The following is a 21,629-nucleotide window of genomic DNA, read 5'->3' as shown; positions in this document are numbered from 1 at the left end:
TCAGGAGTTCAAGACCAGCCTGAGCGAGACCTCATCTCTACTAAAAATAGAAATAAATTATCTGGACAACTAAAAGTATATATAGAACAAATTAGCCGGGCATGGTGGTGCATGCCTGTAGTCCCAGCTACTCGGGAGGCTGAGGCAGTAGGATCACTTAAGCCCAGGAGTTTGAGGTTGCTGTGAACTAGGCTGATGCCACAAGCACTCACTCTACCCTGGGCAACAAAGTGAGACTCTGTCTCAAAAAAAAAAAAAAAAATTGTTTGATATTTCACGTCAACACAAAATGAATAACTATTGAATAAATGTTAAAAGCGAAGTATCTTGGGTACTTGGTACTTGGGTACCAAGAATACCCAAGATTCAGTGGCAGTAAATATGTTTTTAAAAAATTTACGGTTTGACTAATTTCAGTAGATAGTTTATTAGAAAAATATAACTAAGGAAAAATATAGATAAAGAAAATTATAAGACTTTTTTATTCAAAACCAAGTATTTTGGGAAAATTTTCCTGAGAGTAAACCACGAATATGATTATTCTTTTAAGAAAATGACTCTTAACTTTAATATGCATGATGATCAACTAAATGCACTTATTAAGAACAAAGGTTTCTGAGTTGGGTCCCACCCTCAGAATTTCTGCCTCAGTAGATCTGCAGTGGGGCTCAAGAATTTGCATTTCTAATAAGTTTCCAAGTGATGCTGATGTAGCTGGTCCAGATACCACACTTGAATAAACCACTCATATTAGCACAGTAATTGTTGATACAAGACTCTTAAACATTTTCTCGGTAAAGGTAAAATCAAATAATATCAAGAGCTCACAGACACAGATTTATGTGTGTGTATTTCCTCAAAACATTTTATTCACGTGGTACTTATTTTCCTTACAGCAGAGGATCAATTTGAAAGTTACTTCAAAAGTAAATTGGAGAAATAAAAGAAATAACAAATCTTAGACAAACTTTAGCCCATGGTTTTAAATTTTAATTGTAATATGTGAAAAGTTTGACATGCAGGTCTCTTTTACCTTCTTAGAACAATCATGTGCATGGACAGCCATATACAGGGCCAACTGCACATCACTTGAACAACCCTCAGAAATCTGGCCAACGAGCACAAGAATATTATGAAAGCAATGAAGAAATGTCTTCACTTCAGACGAAAGATCAGTGAAATGCAAATAATTAAGTGGTTCCTTTAAGACCATGCACTCAGGCCTTACAGTCCAAACTTCCTCTGTGCCTAGCTAGTATTTAAAGCTAGAGATACTATTCCAAAGCAACATGAAGTGGAGAGTCTATTCACTGTCTCATTTGCAGAAATTTACTGTCAATATACAAACAACCTGCAGGGGAAAGTATATAGTGTTTTGTAATAAATGGCTGATTGCTAATATGTAAATGGCAAAGGTGTATATACTATATTAATGTTTGCTCATTCTTAAGCAAGAAACTTTTTTGATGAAAAGAGTCAGATCTATAAATACAAGAATTAATTTTCTTGTTATGTTCGCTGCATTCTGCAACCAGTATTGCCTGCTTCATGGCAGTTATACTCCTTTACACTCCCCACCCCAAAGGAACGTAAAAGATGTATCAATTTCACCAGTAGTTTCTTGTTAATTCTTTGTTACTAGATATATAAGGCTGATAGTAATGTTTGAATTATATAGTTGATGTGGAAAATTGTTGATGTAACATTTCTAGGTATTTTTCATTATCTTTTTATTCTGGTATTAAGTTAATCACTTGAATCTGTAGTTATGCTGTAACATTTAGCATGGCTTCACAAGAAGTTTGTGTAGCCAACTGGACAGAATTACCTGAGTGACAGAAGTTGACCCAGAGTAACAGCTATTGCTCAGTTTTTATTTATTATACCTATAATAAACATAAAATGGGAATGGGGGGAATGTGACAAGCATTTTTTTGTTGCACATATGTTTTTCACATTTAATGTTTGATATAGTTCAGTCTCTTGAGATAAAGAATATCAATAATAGAAATTTTTTAAATGTAAAAACAAATATGCAAAGTTTTTAGCTGTGCCAGAATGTATGGAGCATAACAGAAGACTGTATTTGGTGTGCTTGTTTTGACTTTTGGTAGAATTTATTAAGTGAAGCATTTAAAATTTTGCTTCTACTGGATCCCACTGATAGTGGACATCATCAGAATCCACAGTAGATACTTAAAAGCAGATACAAAGTATCTACCGCCACACCAAGATGTCTGCCTGATTTTCTAATCAGTCACAATTTTACTTGAAAGCAAGAATTGTCCTAGTTCTTTTTCCATTATTCTCAAACTCTTATTGTTAGATATGGGGTTTGCTTAAAACATGAACTCCTGCTTAGTTAATATAATTTTAAGGTACCCTTTTAAAGTAACCATTTGTTTAAAGATTCCAAGAAATTCATGAGTTAATGCTATATTTAAAAGAGCATTGATAACTTTTGAATGTATGTAATATTTTGGAACCTGTTTAAAAAACATATCCCTGCAAACAGATACAGCTCATTCTATACTATTTAAATATTTTGCTGTTTTGTTTTATAGAAATTATTTTGCTGAATTCACAAATAGAATTTGATTTAAGAAGAATTTTGTCTTGTGTGTTTTTGTTTCTTGTTACTATTTTTTGTTGTATCCTTAAAGACTATACATTAAAATTAATTCTTCATGGTATGCCTTGGCATGATACTGAATTCAGGATTTCAGACACATTGAGTTTTTGTGCATAATAAGATTTGGCCCTTGGCCCTTTACTAAGGATTTAGAAAAAACATAATGATAGTCTTGTCAAAAATTTCCTAACATAGGCCAGGCGCGGTGGCTCACGCCTGTAATCCTAGCTCTCTGTCACTGGAGCTCAGGAGTTCAAGACCAGCCTGAGCAAGAGTGAGACCCTGTCTCTACTAAGAAATTATCTGGCCAACTATACAAAGAAATTATCTGGCCAACTAAAAATATATATAGAAAAAATTACCCGGACATGGTGGCGCATGCCTGTAGTCCCAGCTACTCAGGAGGCTGAGGCAGTAGGATCGCTTAAGCCCAGGAGTTTGAGGTTGCTGTGAGCTAGGCTGACGCCATGGCACTCACTCTAGCCCAGGCAACAGAGCGAGACTCTGTCTCAAAAAAAAAAAAAAAATTCCTAACATAATCAGTCGTGTACTTTGGCACACTTTTACATAATTGATTATTGTTATTCACGGTAGTTTATATTCTGTAAAGTCACCATGAATACCAAATTAGTGAATATTGAACCATTTTATATAATCAGTATTTCAAATAACCATTTTCAGTCAGACTATTACTCTGTAATCTATAACATGATATATCCCTTTGAGGTGACATCTCTTGGCCCATTTTTGGATATGATGGGCTATAAAGTATGTTTCTTACTCTGAAAAAAATGCAATTCAGTGTTTCACAGTGCTTACAACATCTTTTGTTCTACTCTTTTATAGTGTTTTGAGCATTAGCATCTACCACTGGATATGCAAAGTCCCAGTCCACAGTAAGCAGGACCCATTTGTAGCCTGTCAGAGCTTCTGACATTAGTCCATCATAATTCAGCTTTGTTAAGGGCCTTCCCATCAGCCCATAGTCATCTGCAGTCTGCAACCTTTGTCTCTCTTGCCTACATAGTTTTCTTGGGATTTTTGTTCCTTGATGAGTACAAGAGGAATATGCCTAAATTCTTCCTATCCCTGCATTGCTGCAGCCACCCCCATGAGGTGTCCAGCTCAAGTGAATTCACCAAGATATCCATTTGCCAGTCCGAATCATATTGCAGTCCTAGAAGGGGTTCTTCTAATGGGCATCAACATGTGCTACTTTAGTGTTCTCTTAAATTCTCATAAAGATTTCCGTAGGGATATGTCACACACTGGCATCAGTTTAGTAGTCCAATTTTCCATTAAAAATTCAAATACTGTTTTTTCATCACTCAAAGAAAATAGTGTGAAATTCAACCATTGAGCTGATTTGTTCTTTCCTTCAGTCTTTTCATTGCTGGTCTCTGTGTCAGCCTTTCAAATGGGACATTGTCCATCCACTTGAAACTGCCATTCTAAATCAAGCAGCTCATTTTTGGTCAATAGAGCTACCTGTTCACAGGACATTGTCCAGGTGACAGTGGGATCTAGCAGTTTCTGAGGTTGTTCCATAGTTGGACCTAGAAGAAAAGAGGCTACCTGTTTTTGAATATGATGTGAAGCTCTTTGCACTTCCCTGGTAGCATGTTCCTGTATAAACCCATTTTCCATGTCACTCCTTGGAGCACTTCTTCATTACAGTGTTTTCTAACATCACCCAAGGCATCATGGTTTATTTCAGGTTTTAGGATTATTTATGTCTTTCAGTCATAGACACAGTCTGAGCACCAAGCTAAAACAAGCTAGTAATTATATCTCAAATGGCATATATTGTATCATCCAAAAATTTTCTGGTCCAGAAATTCCATCAGTGGGATGACATTTGCAGGTTGTTTGCCATAAGCTCCAGTCTGCCTAAAGTACATGTTGCAAACACTTCTAAAATCAGAGTGTGAGTCATAGGTGCCCAAAATAATTGGCAAACCACTTTTTGCAATTCAGACATGGTCTGCCTTTGCTCAATTTATTTGAATACCTACCTTTTTTAACTGATACATTATAATTGAACATATTTATAGGAAATGTAATATTTTGGTACACACATATAATGTAATGATCAAATCAGTAATTGGAATATCTGTCAAATGCCATTTCTTTTCGTTGAGAACATTCCAGATCTTTTCCAGCTATTTTGAAATATATAATAATTTCATGATAACTATTGTCAATGTCACTGGGCTGTCAAACACTAGAACTTTTTTCTTCTATTTAACTGTATTTTTTACTCATTAACCAGACTCTCTTCATCTCTTTTACCCCCATACCCTTCTTATAGCTCGTGACCACTATTCTACTCTACTTCAATGATACCTACTTTTTTAGTTCCTGCTTATGGGAGCATGTGGTACTTGTGTTTCTGTGCCTGCCTTATTTCACTTGACATAATGTCCTCAAAAAGCACCCTTCCCTTTGAATGGTATTATGGGAAGGAGTTAGCAGCATTTTCACCTGTGGAATACAAAGCCTCCAAAATCTAAATCCAAATATGCTGGACTTTCAGTTTAGTTAGTAATAGGTGATAACAGAATTTAAGTCACCTGTGGAATGTCTCCTAGGTTTTTCAAGAATTTCACCATTTGGGTGAGTCTTTGGATCTTTGCTGGATTTATCAACTATCCTTTTTAGTCATGTGCATCAGCATATATTTAGTTCGTAGGTTGCCCTTAAGTTTCAGATGTTATCGTGTTATCTTCAGTATGGTGTTTATTACATGGAACTGCATGAAGTAAAAATTTCTTAGAAACAAATTATGAGAGTGACTCTATCAGTATGGTAAATATAAATTAGGATCCTTCCCACGTGAAGGCAAAACCAAAGATGGCTCTTTTTCCAAAATTGAGACAGGAAAAAAAAATCTGCAGTATCAATCACTGAATATCAGTATATACTGCATCCTTTATTTTTTGTGCTGTTGAAAGCAGTGTTAGACACTACTGATGCTATCTACAATACTACTGTATTCTAGGTTCGTTTTCGTGAACCGTCTTTTTTTCCCCCCTGGACCACACAAAAACACCAGCTCTCTGACTTCTAACATGTCATTAATAAAAGTTGAAATCTTTTTTTTTTTTCTTCACAAAGTATTTTGTACAGTTTCAAATTAACAATCTTTCAGAGCTCAGGCAGTTCTAGTTGTTTCTGTGTAGTATATTCAACCAAGACTGGCCTGAGGGCAAATTTTCATGCCTTCTATTTTACTATATATCAAGGGGAGAAGTATTCTCTAGTCATACACATACCACGTAACATAAAAGTCTATTCATCTCACTGGCCAGTTTCACATTATCATCTTTTCTTTTTGACTTCTAAAATTCCTCTGAACTGAGAAAAATAAAGCAGATTTATTTAGGGCCCTTTAAGGTTGAGGGACCAAAGAGGGTTCCTATTAGTTCACTTAGCTCCAAAATGCTATTCTAAGACATTTTTAACACCAGCAGTGTCCACCTTATCTCATTTCTTAATAATCATCTAAAAAGTTTCATCTGCTGGAATGAATGCTTTTCTTCTTCCCCTTCCTCGCTTTTCCATGAAATCTCTTTTCTGTTAATCATTCTATTAATATGAATGAATGTCTCTCTCCTTTTCTTTTCTCACTTTTCCATGAATCTTCTGCATATCTGTAATACCCATAAGAGAAAAAGCTAAGGAAACCTCCAGTATGACTTCTTGAGCTGTTGCTCAGTTTTGTTATCAGTGAGGCTACATGAAGTACCCATACAAAATGGTCCCCTTAATCACTGGTCATTTGCTGTCCTGTGGATAAGGGTGCTAATTGAGTGGATGAATATCCAGATTATCATGAAGTCGATCCAGAATTGCATGCATACAAGGATATCATCTGCTTCATATGGAAAATTCTTCTTGACATAGATGGGAGGACCCCTTTCTGGGGTAAACAAACTTTCAGAGACTTTATCCATAAGCTAGCTCTCTCCTGGGAGCAAGTAACATACTATGTGTCTGAATCAAGTACACCCATCTGTGATCTTTCAATAGTGAGCTGTGGATCCTGCATTAACCCAAACAGTTTTCCAATCAGTGGCATTCAAAAGCAAATGCTTCTGCTCCTAAATTAGCCACTCTTCACAATCCATTTACCAGTTCTTCAGGAAGCTGACAATACCAATCTACAAAATGATAAAACTTCACTTTATACTTCCTGACTTCTGCATGCTCTTTCTCTACCTTTACTGGTACTCTTAATCTTTACCAAAGACCAAGAAGCAATTTCCTAGACTATTGTTTTCATGATTTGCAGTTCAAGAGGTGCTATCTGTTGTTCCCTTCATATCAGTTCAAAGGCTCTCAGCCAAAGCTTAGACTGAACTCTGAGCTTGACCAAGCATTATCTGCCCCAACACTCTATTGTACTTTCCCTTTTAGCTAGTATAGATAACAATAACCAAGAGATTGTAATTTAGTTTGCTTTTTATCATTTTGCATTTCCTTAGGTATCCAGTAACCCACTCCTTGAGACTTGGGGCTTCCATTTCTAAATTCCCTTGATAATTTTTACCTTTAGTAAGTAATCTCAGTACAAGACCATTTCCATTTCCATTCCATTGCATTCTAGGTAGCCCCACAGAAATTAAAGTTTCCTCAACCCCTATTCTCTCATTCCTCATTTTCCCAAACCATTTTTGAGGAAGTCGTAGTCATTTTAGCTAATCTCACTTCTGACAAGGCTTTAAAGTTTTTAACTTTAGTTAAGAGGTCCCTAAATCCACCTTAGATTTGATAATTCGCTAAAAGAACATTCAAAATTCACTGGAAGCTGTTATACATTCAGTTATGATTTCTTACAGCAAAAAGATACAGATTAAAATCAGTTGTCAGTTTTAAATGATAAATTTACAGGAGTACTAGCAGATTATTAGTCACAGGCTTTGCTATTATACTAAGTTTTTCAATACTGAAATTCTAACCTGGTCACAGGTTAAGAGAATTTAAAATAATGAGTGGGGAATCAATTTTGACTTTTTTTACTATGATAGATGACACCGTTGAACACACCATCCCAAAAGTATATACATATAGCTCTCAGATACGACAGGTATCACAGGAACACCTGATAAATGCTCTAAGTTGGTTCAAAACCTGCCCAAGGAGGCAGATCCTCCTGGCATGTTCATCTGGACTACAATTTCGTAGTATTTCTGGCCTCTTATACAGAATTCATTTTTATTTCTTTGTTCTCTTTTTTTTTTTTTTTTTCTTTTTTAAGAAAAGAGCCTTGCTCTGTTGCCCGGGCTAGAGTGCCATGGCGTCAGTCTAGCTCACAGCAGCCTCAAACTCTTGGGCTCAAGCGATCCTTCTGCCTCAGCCTCCCTAGCAGCTGACACTACAGGCACGTGCCACCATGCCCGGCTATTTTTTTTCGATATATATTTTTAGCTGTCCATATAATTTCTTTCTATTTTTAGTAGCGATGGGGTCTCACTCTTACTCAGGCTGGTCTTGAACTCCTGAACTCAAGCAATCCTCCCACCTCAGCCTCCCAAAGTTCTAGGATTACAGGCGTGAGCCACTGCACCCTGCCCATTTTTATTTCTTAAGAAGAAAAATACAGCTCATTTTTAGGTGTCACAATGAGAATAAGTGATGAAATATGCTTGAAGATGGTCATAAATTTTTCAATTTCTAATAGTTTTAACTGTCAAATATAAAATGGGGTATATCAGTTTTAGCTCTCTGCTTGCAGGTCATTTAATGGAAAATGGAGGGAAGGAAAATTAAGTCCCAAGGATTGGTATTGTATACGTGCAAATTTCTTGTAAAAATGAAGGTGCACAGTGGGTTTTTTAAATAATATCCATGAACCTTACCAAAACATTGCCTTCATAAACTATAAAAAATAATCTTGGCTGACACAATAGAATAAACTTAAGTATTTATACTAAGAATTATACTAAGAAGGTTTTTATGTACAATTTCATAATGTCTAGTCCTGCATTGAGGAAAAAAATGCCTGAAGCTAGGAGAATTAAAGAAGAAAATTCAAACTGTATGAAATGCTATTTTTTAAAATACAAACAACCTAATCTTCTGAGTTTGGAAATTTAGCTCTTAGATTTTAATCTATCATTTTCCAATGAGTTTACACCCAGTTTTCATATATTTAAGACTTATAAAATCTTTTTTGTTGTTAGAGTAATGATTTATGCTATAGTAAATGGACTGCTAATTTGATTACATCATAGCCTGTTAGTCTGCACCTGGGCAGATAAATAACAGAATTTTAAATAATATTTATTGTAGCACATTTTTTAATCTATATAACAGCATATAAATAAATATACATGAAATGACTATTTTGTAAGCCAGTAGAACTTAAAGACTAGCTGGAGTCACCTTTGAAAAGTTGACAGAGAAACATGTGGGAGTGTTTAAAAACCCCAATTCTTGCCAGTCCTGGAAACTGAATCAATAAATCTGGCGTGAGGCCAGGAACCTGTAAACTACATGTGCAACTATAGTTGAGATTGAGAGCCACTCTTTTAGGCCACTGTGTCATTAAAATCTGTTTTTAGTCAATTCAAAATACTGAGAAGTACAGTTGTCATGATTTATTGTGTATTTGTCAGCCTTCTAAACACTAAGATTAGCAATGTAGCGATTCCAGAGAAACGGACTTGAAAATTTCCTAATGCTATTTCCAAACGCATGACTTTTACAAATGAAATCTATTTTGGAGAAATACGAGCAGGTTTTAGTTTTTATTGGTCTTATTATGACAAGAAACTTTCTTGCCCAAAGCAGCAAATAAAGTTAGAAATAATTCCTAGATCATGTAATTTCTTCTCACATACTGTCATCTTTTTCCCATATGATTAATAACATTTCCTGTGTTTAACATCTACTGACTCAGACTTCACTGGTCATGCTTTCTGGCCCATCTGTCCTATCACCAAGAACATAAGGTAACTAAATTATTATGGTTAACAGTGCTTTCTCAGGATATGCAGAGTTTACGCTTTACTTTCATTGCTGCACTAATCTGTAATCAGTATGACTAAAAACTATTAGGAAAGCTCACAATATGTGGCATTATTCTAAAGCCAGTAGACTAAACTATTAAGAACATAAGGAGGCCTACCAATGCCTATCTGTTGAGTTTAACAAATAATTTCTTTCTGATGTTCATTTTTCTCATGTAAAATTAGGGTAAATGTGTAAGGATTAAAGTATGTAAAGGGCCAGTCGTGGTGGCTCACTCCTGTAATCCTAGCACTCTGGGAGGCCAAGCCGGGAGGATCGTTCAAGGTCAGGTGTTCAAGACCAGCCTGTGCAAGAGCAAGACCCCCGTCTCTACTAAAAATAGAAAGAAATTATATGGACAGCTAAAAATATATATAGAAAAAAAATAGCCAGGCATGGTGGCGCATCCCTCTAGTCCCAGCTGCTAGGGAGGCTGAGCCAGGAGGATTGCTTGAGCCCAAGAGTTTGAGGTTGCTGTGAGCTAGGGTGATGCCACAGCACTCTAGCCCGGGCAACAGAGTGAGACTCTATCTCACAAAAAATAAATAAAAAAATAAAGTATGTGAGGGACCTAAAACAGTACTTGGTATGTGATAAACATTTTTTATTATTCTTTTTGAAAATGTAGCTTTAATTCTACCTGAATATTTAATTAATTATAATCACCCTGTTTAATAATCACTCTAGGAAGCAGTTTCTGTTAAGTCAATAGCTAGTGCCTGCCATTCATCTTCACTTTTAACTTCGTCCACCCCTACTTATTTGTGAAAGGAAATGATAATACTTTTTGGTAATAACTTTTGAACTATCTGTAATATTAACTCTTGCTATCTCAATATTAAAATGTCAGAAATGAAAGCATATACATTAATGGGATAGTACAGTATTTATATGATTTCAAGAACCTTAAAATCCTGAATATCACTAATCCAGAAGCAAAGAATAGCCAACATTTTTTGAGATTTGTGATAAGTTAATGTGCTGTAAATACTTCACATACATTATCTCATTTATTCTCAAAGCAGCCCTATTTGGGGTGTAGAGGTTTCTATTCCCATTTTAAGGGTAAGAAAAGTTAGACATGTAGAGAACAGAGACCCTACAGCCATAAGTGATACAGCTGTGGTTCAAATACAAGAAATTTGATATCAAAGTCCAAACTCTAGCATTCTAGGGATAGAAGAGATCTCAGGAGGTAAGTTCTTGTGCCATAGTTTTGGTTACCTTGGGCAGATCAGTGAGTTGATGTTTTCAACGCTGCAGTAATTTGACTCCAGGTGGAAATCTGTCTTCTTACATAAAATTTCTTTTTTCTAATTTGTTTATTCAAAGGCCTCCAAAAAGACCAACTCTAAAGTTCACTCTGGATTTAAGGATCTGTGAGATGCCCTTGCTGTGTGAGTACAGCAGGTGTATCAAGCACTGTTCTTCATAGAGGAACCATTTAGCCAAATGATTTCTCCACCGACTGCAGACTAGAATACTCTAAGGACCTCTAAAACAAAAACAAGAACCTCATCCTAAAACAAACCAAATGTAAGTCTAAATTTCTGAGGGTTGGGTCTAGGGCTAGGCATATATGTTTGCAAAGCTCCCAGGTACAGCCAGTATTAAGAACGAATAATAAGAACTAACCCAGTAATTCTCAAATGTGGCTGCACACCGAAGTCATCAGAGAAGTGTAAAAAAATGGAACACAAGGTGGCTGTAGTAACGATTCTGGGAAGATGCTTGCGGAGAAAGGAAACTGATATATAACCCCAGCCTGTCAATCACGCAAAGGCAGAAACGGCAACCAATCCCCCCAGGAGAGAGGCGGGACAAACTAATGAGCATATAAAAGACCGTGTGTGCTGAGACTTCGGGGTCTTAGTACTTCGGGGTCTTCACTCGCAGAGAATGACCTGTCCCTCTGAGATGTACTTTCACTTTGCAGTAAATGCGCATGTCGGATTGCTTCGTATTTGTGATCTCTCTGTTATCAGCTTGACTCTCTGCCAGTACTCCTTCCTGACACTGGGAGCCTAGGACCAGGTGACATCAAACAGACCTACATTTGTGCCATCAGCTCCTCCATGTTTAAGTAAAAAGCCAAACTCCTAGCAGTTCTCCCAATGAGCCTTTTGTCTGCGGGAAAAGGAGGAGACGCTTTGATTTTTCTGATTCTGACCACAATAGGACATTATTCTCTTATCACCCCCCCCTTCCTGTCCTCTTCATTGTACTAGAACTTCCCATTAAAATCTCACTCATGCTATTTTTCACCATCTATAGGATTTCCCCACTGAAGACAATACTCAGACAAGAAAAACCTCTTTTTAATTGGATGGAAACGTTCTACCTCCTTTGCTTGGGATCTCTAGAAGTCTGCTGTGAATTTGTATTCCTTTCACTTCTTGAAGGCTTTGTTACTGACCTCACTGTATTCTGCAGTTGGTATCACATGTGCTTGGTTAAATTGAATGTTTCTGCATTGGTTGACCCTCCTGTCAGCAAGACAAATAATGGATAAAGGAACTGTTTGGATATATGCCAAGCAAAGAAAACAAACAAGCAAACAAACAAAAAACACCACCACCAATAACAACAATAAAAACACAATGAAACACCACTTTACTCACATTAGGACAGCTATTATCAAGAAAATGGAAAATAAGTGTTGGTGAGGATGTAGAGAAATTAGAGACCTTGTTTACTATTGGTGGAAAGGTAAAACTGTGTAAGTGCTATGGAAAACAGCATGCAGCAAATTCAAGTTTTACTTTTTGGAAATTTGTGGAATGTTTTTTTCCCCAAATATTTTTTGTTTTAGTTGGTTGACTGTATATTTGTCTATGGTTTGAATATTATTAAAAAAGCCCATCCTTCTGTAATAATATAACAAAAATTTTTCAATAAAATGGAAACAATATAATGTAATGAACTATCATAATAACATACTTGTGCTCTGGCTACAAGTTATGAGAGAATTTGTGGCAAGAGAATGGAAAGGGAATTTGTGACACTTTTTGCAAAGGGATTACTGTCCCTTAATTCCCTAAAGGTGACTGCAGAGGACAGGGAATGGAGACAAAGGATTAGGGGCCTATACAAAGCATTCTTCTTATGACCAAAAGAAATTCAGAGACTGGTAGATCAGACAGCCAATTAAGATTTAGTTTTCTGGCTGGATGCAGTGGCTCACGCCTGTAATCCTTGCACTCTGGGAGGCAGAGGCAGGAAGATCACTTGAGGTCAGGAGTTTGAGATGTGCCTAAGCAACAGTGAGACCCCGTCTCTACTAAAAACAGAAAAATTAGCCAGGTGTGGTAGCACATTCCTGTCACCTACGAGGCAGGAGGATGGCTTGAGCCCAGGAGCTTGAGGTTGCTGTGAGCTAGGATGATGCCACGGCACTCTAGCCCAGGTGACAAAGCGAGACTTGGTCTCCAAAAATACAGATTTAACTTTCTGATTTAGTAAGCTATAACTAATCTGATGTGTAGGTATTGTATTAAGTATTAAAAGATTAAAAGTAATCTAAAGATGACTTAAAATACTTGAGAAGGTGTACATACAGACTTCAGCTTCTAAGGATTTTGGCATTCCAAGGGGGGGGGTCCTAGAACCAAAACCCCACAGATACTGAGGGAGAATCATATATGTAATATATAATTGTATTGGACATACCATATATTTTATTGTATTATTTTAAAATTTTATGTGGTTTATATTCCTTGTATTCCCATCTAAAGATCAATGCTGTTGACTCTGAACTATACTCTTCAGTATTTAAAAATACTTTAAACGCTAAAATACTACAATTCTGTACTACTTATGTAATTTGATTTTTCTATATACATCTTACTATAGCCACCTTGTGTTTCATTTACTGTCACTCTGCTGGATGGGGTCATGAGTGATATGTCCTGAGCTTCCCAGTACAGTTATAATATCTTAAATTTATCCATAAATCTTCCTCACCACCCCTCTACCTGTCCAACTCACTGAACACCATCCCTCTTGGTTTACATAAAGAATACCAGCAGACATGCTCTTTCTTTGTATAATCAAATGGCCTCAGACTCTAGGGAAGCTCCGATGTTTCACATTTTGTGATACCTTTTGCTCCTGTGCCTTTGACACAACAGTTTCTGCTGCCTAAAATTCTCTCTGTGTTCCCCTTTACTAGCCAATTCTTGCTTGGTCACCAGAACAAATCTAAATTTCTCCTTCAGGCCAGGCGCAGTGGCTCATGCCTGTAATCCTAGCACTCTGGGAGCTGAGGTGGGAGGATCACTTGAGGTCAGGAGTTTGAGGTTGCTGTGAGCGAGGCTGATGCCATGGCACTCTAGCCCTGGCAACAGAGACTTTGTCTCAATAAAATAAAATAATAAAATAAAATAAATAAATTTCTCCTTCATGAATAGCTTCCTAATAAAATACAATAGAAGATCTTAAAGCTTAATGAAGAATTTACTTGTTTGTATAATTATGTCTACCTATTTGTAAGAGTAGATATCTCTGGCATTCTCATGGTTCTGAACTTTCAGAGGTTCACTGAATGCTAATTACATAGGATCCTGAAATTATCTCTGAATCTTTAGACTAAATAATGTTACTCTGAGTCTACTCTAAGTCTAAACAGGGGACATAAACCACATAAACCACAAGATCACCGAAACAGGTGAATATATTGTCACACTGGAAAGCAAGGGAGCTAATAAAGACGATAGCAGTCAAATCAAAAGAATTCTTTTTTGTTGTTGTTTTTAAGCCAGTCAAATTTAGCAGTAGGGGGTTGAATAACAACTTTAATGTTAATAAGTTCTGATAATGTACTACCATCAGACTACCCCAAAAGGATTATTTAATAATCTCCCACTGGCCAAAGACGTAACAAGCAGGATATTAATATGGGATAATACCTTCATTGACATGAAATGAGGAAATTTCATTTGTAAAAATATTACAACAAATGCACAAAGAAAGAATGACACAATTAAAGTATCTATTTTAGCTCCCAATGAATTATTAATCTTTGCAATGATCATGAATAAACTATTGTTATCAACATAATAAAACAATTAGCTATTGTGGCCTTTCTGTGAAAAAATATAGGAGCACCTATAAAGTCATTTGAAAACAATAAAAAAATGTCAAGGAAAGCTAAAAACAGATGAAGGAGAAACTTAAAAGAGTAAGACTTAAGAAATATCAACCAATCACAATGCTTTTACCTATTTAATACCAATTTAAACAAAATTTTAAAACATTTGTTTTAGTTTAGTTTTAGTTTTTGGATATCTATAGGTTTTATTTTTATAGAAGCCTAATAGCTGTACATGAGATATTCTGATACAAGTACACACTGAGTAATGATCAAATCAGGGTAAATGAGTATATCCATCACCACTGGCATTTATCAGTTTTTGGTGCTGAGAACATTCCAAATCTTCTCTTCTAGCTATTTTGAATCACACAATAAATTACTGTCGACTGTATTGGCCCTATTGTGGTATGAAACACTAGATCTTATTCCTTCTACCTCACTGTATTTTTGTACCCTCTTCATTCCTCCTCCCCACTACCCTTCCTAGCTTCTGGTAAACCATACTCTATTTACTATCTCCATAAGATCTACTGTTTAACTCCCATATATTTGTGAGCCAAGCTGTGGAATCAACCTCAGTATCCCTCAAAAGATGAATAGATAAAGGAAATGTGGTATATACACAGTGGAATGTTACTCAACTATAAAAATGAATGAAATCCTATAATTTGCAGCAATTTAGATGGAACTGGAGGACATTAAGTGAAATGAGCCAGGCACAGAAAGACAAATTTTGCAGGTTCTTACTCATGTGGAGGAACTAAAACACACTTTTTTTAAAAAGTTAAGGACAATTAAAAGACATGTGAACACTAATTAAAAATCTAATGATATTAAAAGATTGTTATGTATAATTAATTATATTACAGTTTTATAACGTCCTTATTCTTAGAGATACGTATTGAATAATGTAAAGATGAAATAATATAATGACTTGAATTTGCTATAAAACAATCTAGGGGTGAAAGAAATGCATGACAGGTTAAATAACAATATCCATGAGTCTGTAATTATTGAAGTTGGGCGATAGGTGCATGGGGGTTCATTATAAATATTTTCATTAACTATGTATATGTTTGAAGAATTCTATAATAAAACTTGAAAAAAAACCTTTATCCATAAAAAGTACAGGTACTTTCCTGGTTTCATTGTATTTAATGCATACTTAACTAGAAATGTACAGGGAAGAGAAAAAAATTAGATCAAGGTTGTCCTTGGGACAAGGGAAGCATGTCCATAGTAAGTAGACTTTTAAACTTGGAATACTGGCCAGAAATTGAGGCAAGAAAAAGAAACACTTGTATATGAAGAGAGAGAAAGAGAGAGAGAGAGAGAAACAAGGATGGGGAGACACAGAGTAGAATGTGAAATTAAGCCATTACTAGGCTGCTGAAGTGCATTGTTTTCATGAAAAACTTGCTTCTCTTCTCAGCCCTAAAATTGCCCCACCAACACTTGGTCCAGCCCTGGTAATGGAGAGCAGAGTGTTCACCTAACAACATATGTTTCCAAGCCTTTCACTATCCTGTTACACCTTCCTTGGACCCATTCCAGTTTTCCTCCCTCTAATATTGGAATCTGCCTTCCTCAGCATCACATTCAAGATCTCTGCATGGCCCAAAATGTTCTGTCTTTATCTCTGACCCAAAATCTAATGAACTGAATATTCAACTTTATTTCAGTTGGGAGACCAAAAAGATACATTTGGAGATATCTCCTGACATTCAGGTTACGCTAATGGTTTTCCTCTGAAACCTTCTACAGAGGATTGTCTTTGGTGATTAAAGACCAAAGGCTCAGATTCCTGAGAGTTAGGCAACCCCAATCTCCTAACATCTTCAAGGCAATGCCTGACCTATAAGAGTTCTTTTCCCTTGCAGCAATGCAAGACAGCTTATAATGTGCAACTTACACTCTACAACTCATCATAGAATTAACTGAGACTAGACTTCTGAAACCATTCCCTTTATTTTTTCTAGTTTCTCCCATCTGCTTTCCTCATTCTATTTCAAGTTCCTTTTGAGACTGCTCCCTCAATAAGTTACTTGCATAAGAACTGGCATCTTAAGATCTGCTTTTAGTGAGCCCTACCTGAGGCAGAAGTCTTTCCGATGTCTGCAAACATAAGCATATGAGCTGTATATATACATCCACAAACAAACATGTATAATTCGTTTAGCTCTCTGTGATCATACTCAGAATATAGTTTAGTGATAATGGGTTTACTTCTTCCTAAGAGCAGACATAGACTGAATAAGTATTTGTTTCTTTCAGTCAGTGTAGAATCCTGAGACCCAGACTTTTGCATAAAGTCCCCACTGGAAAGGATTCCCAAACACTGTCTCATGGGCTACAAAGGAAGACTTTTGGGACCTTGGTATAAATTTTATAGTAAATGAAAGTTTAAAATTGAATGTTGTCTATGAATTAATTATACCTAAACTAAGCCAACAGAATTTATTCTGGTGATCTCTCTGCCATTTAACAGCCTACATGCTAAAGTAAGTACAAGTTTGTTTCTGAAAAGGGTGTTGTATCTCTCAGCAAATTACATAGAATCATCTCTGATAATTTTGAGACCATGTCCAAGGCAACTTTTCCCAGAAAAAGACACAGGAAACACTCAAGTAATATTTTTCCTAGTATACCTTTGTAGGCTGATCCCAAAATAACAGCATTTTCCTGTCTTAGCCACCAAGGACACGTTTCAGCTATTATTAAGTATTTACCCTCCAGGTGTTCCAAGCAGGACCATACTCCAGCCACAACCCACTTTAGTTTTCTCAGCACTGCCACCAGTCCCCTGAGACTTCTAACTGCAGGGAACATAATTGAGGACTCTCCAAGTGATCTCATATATATGTGTAACAATCCCACATACTCTTAGCCTACTTTTTCCCCCAACTGCTGCAGCAATAATCAGCTCTACGAACATAACCTAAAAGTACCTTCCATTATCTTCATGAAATAGCTTTCATTGCCATTATTCTCATTCCCATCTTTCCAACAAGAATAAAAGCTCAAAAAAAAAAAAAAAGGAAATAAATGATGTTTCTCAATTCAGATAACTAAAATTGCAAAGCAAATGCCATTCCAGAATCTGGAGCACACGCAAAGGCAAAGAAATACAACTGAGGTCAGTTTACTTGAAGCAGAAGCTGCTGGAACAATACACATTAGAACAATTAAATGGTAACTTTGGTGACTTTTTGGAGGCTTGAGAACGAAAAAGTTCTTGGAGTCACAGTCTTACAATGGGGAAAGGGGCAGTGGCTATAATTTCATGGATTTTAGCTCCAGGAACTACACCAAGTTTTCAAAGTTAAGAACAAAGAAAAATCACCTGATTTTGGCAAGAGAAATGGGCTCTAGTTGATAATACTGGGTTATAGGAAAGAGTTGCAAGACACACTCTTAAGAAGTTCTTAGAGAAACCCAAACATGAAAGGACAGAGAAAAATGGGATACTAGAGAAATCTGAAGGTACTAATACTTAAAACTACAGCAAACATTGAACATACCCCAATCCCTACCCATTAACATAAAACCTCACACAGATCTAATTACCCTAGTTCCTGTCATCATATATATAATTTTAGGCTTTCAACATTTCAAAAAATCATTTAGAAGTTACAGAATTCCAGAAAAATACAGAGTAGAAGAGAGTTGTTTTAAAATTTGTGAAAGCACCCTAATGAAGGTAGTAGGGGGGAAAGTAGGTGACTTAAGAAACTTTGGAAATGAGCAAAGTCTTTAAGAACAAAGGCAAAAGGAATAACATAAAATCATCAAATTCTAGTTGACAACAGATCCTCACGGAAGGATTGGATTAACAATTTTGATACTGCTTTCTAGGTATAGTAGAATTGAACAATTAAGTAAATGAATGGTGGGCTTGAGGGAACTAGATTTCTCACCGTTGGAGTAGGTATTCACAGATCAAAAAAGGGAGAATGGTAGATAGATTCATGTGATAATACATTAGAGTTGGAGACATCAGTATGAATTTATATTTGGCTTAATATACATGTACATGATTGCAGAAATATTTCTAGACAGAAATAGAAGAATATTTAAATAAATATGTTTGGGCTGTATTCTCTCCCTCTCTCTCTCTCTCTCCCTCTCTTTCTATTAGCTATGAGAGCCTGGATCTTGGTTTCTAATACCATTTTCCAATACAAGGAACAAAGCCTCCTTGGATAAATGGCTGATTCTAAAACCAGAACAGGAAATATAAAAGATGACCCTGAGTGTTGAGAACCAAAGAATTTCTCCAAAATTGAATAAAATACATATATGCCAATAAACCACACTGATGGGGGGTATGTTAAATGGGTGCAGGAGGCCATTAAAAGAATTTCTAAAGGCCAAAAGCTGAAACAATTTGACCAATCAAATGAATAATATAGAATTGCATTATAACTGAAAGTAAAATAAATTATCAGTGAATACCTAAAACAATAAATGATTAAATAAATAAATGTCCTTTGCAGAGAATTCCAAATAATTTATGTAGCTACTTGCCCTCAAGGAGGAGGAACACAAATCTCCACTACTTAAGTGTGAGTTCCTTCCTATAAGTACAGTACAGAAATGAGAGAAGAGCAATTTTACAATGGAAAATCCAGACAAAAACTACCTCAGCAAAGTGAACCAGATCAATAGCAACAATGATAAATCATGTTGACAGCATGTACCCTCAATATGATTAAGATGAAAATGGCACTTTATTTCTGCAGTCTTCTTTTCCTAAACCTCAGTCTAATCATCGGGAAAATATCTGACAAATTTTACAAGAGTGGGTATTCGACAAAATTCATGACCAATCCTCCTGAAAACTGTGTAAGTCATCAAAAACAAAGATCTAAGAAAGAACCTGCCACAGCCAAGAGAAACCAAAGGAGACATGACTAACTAAATTTAATGTGGCATCCCAGAGGGACCCTGGGACAGAAAAAGTTATTAGGTAAACACTAAGGAAATCTGAATAAACCATAGAGATGTTAGTAATAATGTATCAATATTGATTTCTTAATTACAACATATGTATGTCACTAATATAAGTTAATTATAGGGGAAATTGGTTAAGGGACCAGCGATACGGGAACTACCTATACTATATTCTCAGGAAGAATGTGTGTGAAGATTCAGGCATAAAGACTGTAGGACTTTCCAAGGCAGGAACACAATGGAAGAGCAATTTGTACAGAAGGAATACTGTGAACAAAGTAGAGAAATGGGGAAATACTAAGTGTGTTCATAGAAAAGCTAAGCAAAAAGCATAAAGATGATAAGGGAGGTACTGGTAGAAGACAGTATGAACAAGAGAATGATGGAGTATAGGAGAAATGTAATTGGAGATCTGGCTCCACTAGAGGATGTCAAAGATTTTTCAGCAGTGAAGCCATACAATGAGCAGTGTTTTAGGAAAAAAAAAAAACTGTGGCAGGAAATAAAACTGAGGTACAAGGGGAAAAGACTGGAGGCAGAAAGAATAGTGAGGAGGTTCCTGGAATGATTAAGAATAGTATTTAACAATGATAAATCTATTTTAATAATACATACTTCCACCCCATGGAAGGAAATAAGTTCATACATATTTATATTACTGTAAAATTGGCATTTATGAAAAAAAATTTTCTCAGTATTGATGTAGAGGTAATTCAAGGCCTGAACTAGGCAATAAGATAAAGAGCGTAACTTAAGATGCAAATGATGGGAAAGGAAGGAATTGTTTATGGATAATGGGTAAGGGATTAAAGAAGTGAAGTAAAAAGTCACTCCAAGGCTTTGAGTCCGATTGTTAAATAAGCACCAGAGAAGGAAGTAGGTTTTGGAGAAGATAAAGAATTCTGTTTAGGAGCTGTGGAACTGAAGGTGCTAGAAGGATCCTGGGGAAGCAAAACCTTACAGTTAATTGAGCAGGTCCTGGGATTATCCTGCCTGTGAGTGAATCCCCCTGCTTTACCACTAATTAGCTTTGTGATCTAGGGTTTCTGTAACTTCTCTCTCCCTCAGTTTTCTTACCTGGAAAATGGGAGAAAGTGTTGCCAAAAGCTCAGCACTTGTCCCGGAGTCCACATCAAAAGAACAAGGACAAGAGGCTAAGGAAAAGGATAGAGAGATTTATTTGCTGGCAAATGAGGAAAAAGGAATTGCTAATCATAAGCAGAAGTACAAACCTTTTAAAGGGAGGTTTTCAGCTTCAGGCAATTGCTGTTCTGCCCCATCTCCCAAGAAGACAGTCTTGTGACCTCCACCCAGAACTCCTCTGCCTGCCCCTTCACCTACCCCAGACTATTGCTTGCCCAATCCCAAGCCTCTCCTGCTGCGCAGTTCCAGACAGTTCCACTGAACCATCTCCTATAGCACAAAGAACAAAGGACATTCCTCTGCACCTCCTGACCACTCCCTGAGGTAGGCATGCAGGTTTCAGTTCTCTAAAAGGAGTCAGGGAAATGTTTTAAAAGAGACAGAAAATATTTTTACCATTTTCTCAGGCCATTCCTTCTGTTACAGTAGCACTTTTCTTACAAGTTTGCTGTGAGGATTTGAAGAGTTCATATTTGTGAAACATTTAGAACAGTGTCCAGGACATAGAGAACGCTTTTTTTTTTTTTTGAGACAGTCTCACTCTGTTGCCCAGCTTAGAATGCCATGGCATCAGCCTAGCTCACAGCAACCTCAAACTCCCGGGCTCAAGCGATCCTCCTGCCTCAGCCTCCCAAGTAGCTGGGACTACAGGCATGCACCACCACGCCCGGCTAATGTTTTTCTACATATTTTTAGTTGCCCAGCTAATTTCTTTCTATTTTTACTAGAGACAGGGACTCGCTCTTGCTCAGGCTGGTCTGGAACTCTTGAGCTCAAAGGATCCACCCACTTCAG

The 21,629-nt window shown here is 36.5% G+C and overlaps 1 protein-coding gene across 3 annotated transcripts in view; it reads left to right on the top strand.

Moving 5' to 3' along the window:
* Nucleotides 1-12,883, top strand: part of LOC123629100 (probable ubiquitin carboxyl-terminal hydrolase FAF-X) — a 166,632-nt gene extending 153,749 nt beyond the window's left edge. The window contains exons 37-38 of one of the 3 annotated variants that reach the window (XR_006731901.1): nucleotides 10,979-11,182; nucleotides 11,921-12,883. Coding sequence is in view for 2 of the 3 variants with exons in the window: in XM_045539064.1 (XP_045395020.1) it covers nucleotides 1,042-1,179 (138 nt within the window). In the remaining variant the exon portion in view is untranslated. Of the gene's footprint in view, nucleotides 1-1,041; nucleotides 1,415-10,978; nucleotides 11,755-11,920 lie in introns of those variants that run through there. The other 2 variants (XM_045539062.1, XM_045539064.1) reach the window with 2 other exon arrangements.
* Nucleotides 12,884-21,629: the final 8,746 nt, after the last annotated feature.

The sequence above is a fragment of the Lemur catta genome, chromosome Y (assembly GCF_020740605.2).
Source record: "Lemur catta isolate mLemCat1 chromosome Y, mLemCat1.pri, whole genome shotgun sequence".
Taxonomy (NCBI): domain Eukaryota; kingdom Metazoa; phylum Chordata; class Mammalia; order Primates; family Lemuridae; genus Lemur; species Lemur catta.
The sequence above is the reverse complement of the archived record's forward strand: the minus strand, read 5'-3'. Positions and strand labels throughout refer to the sequence as shown.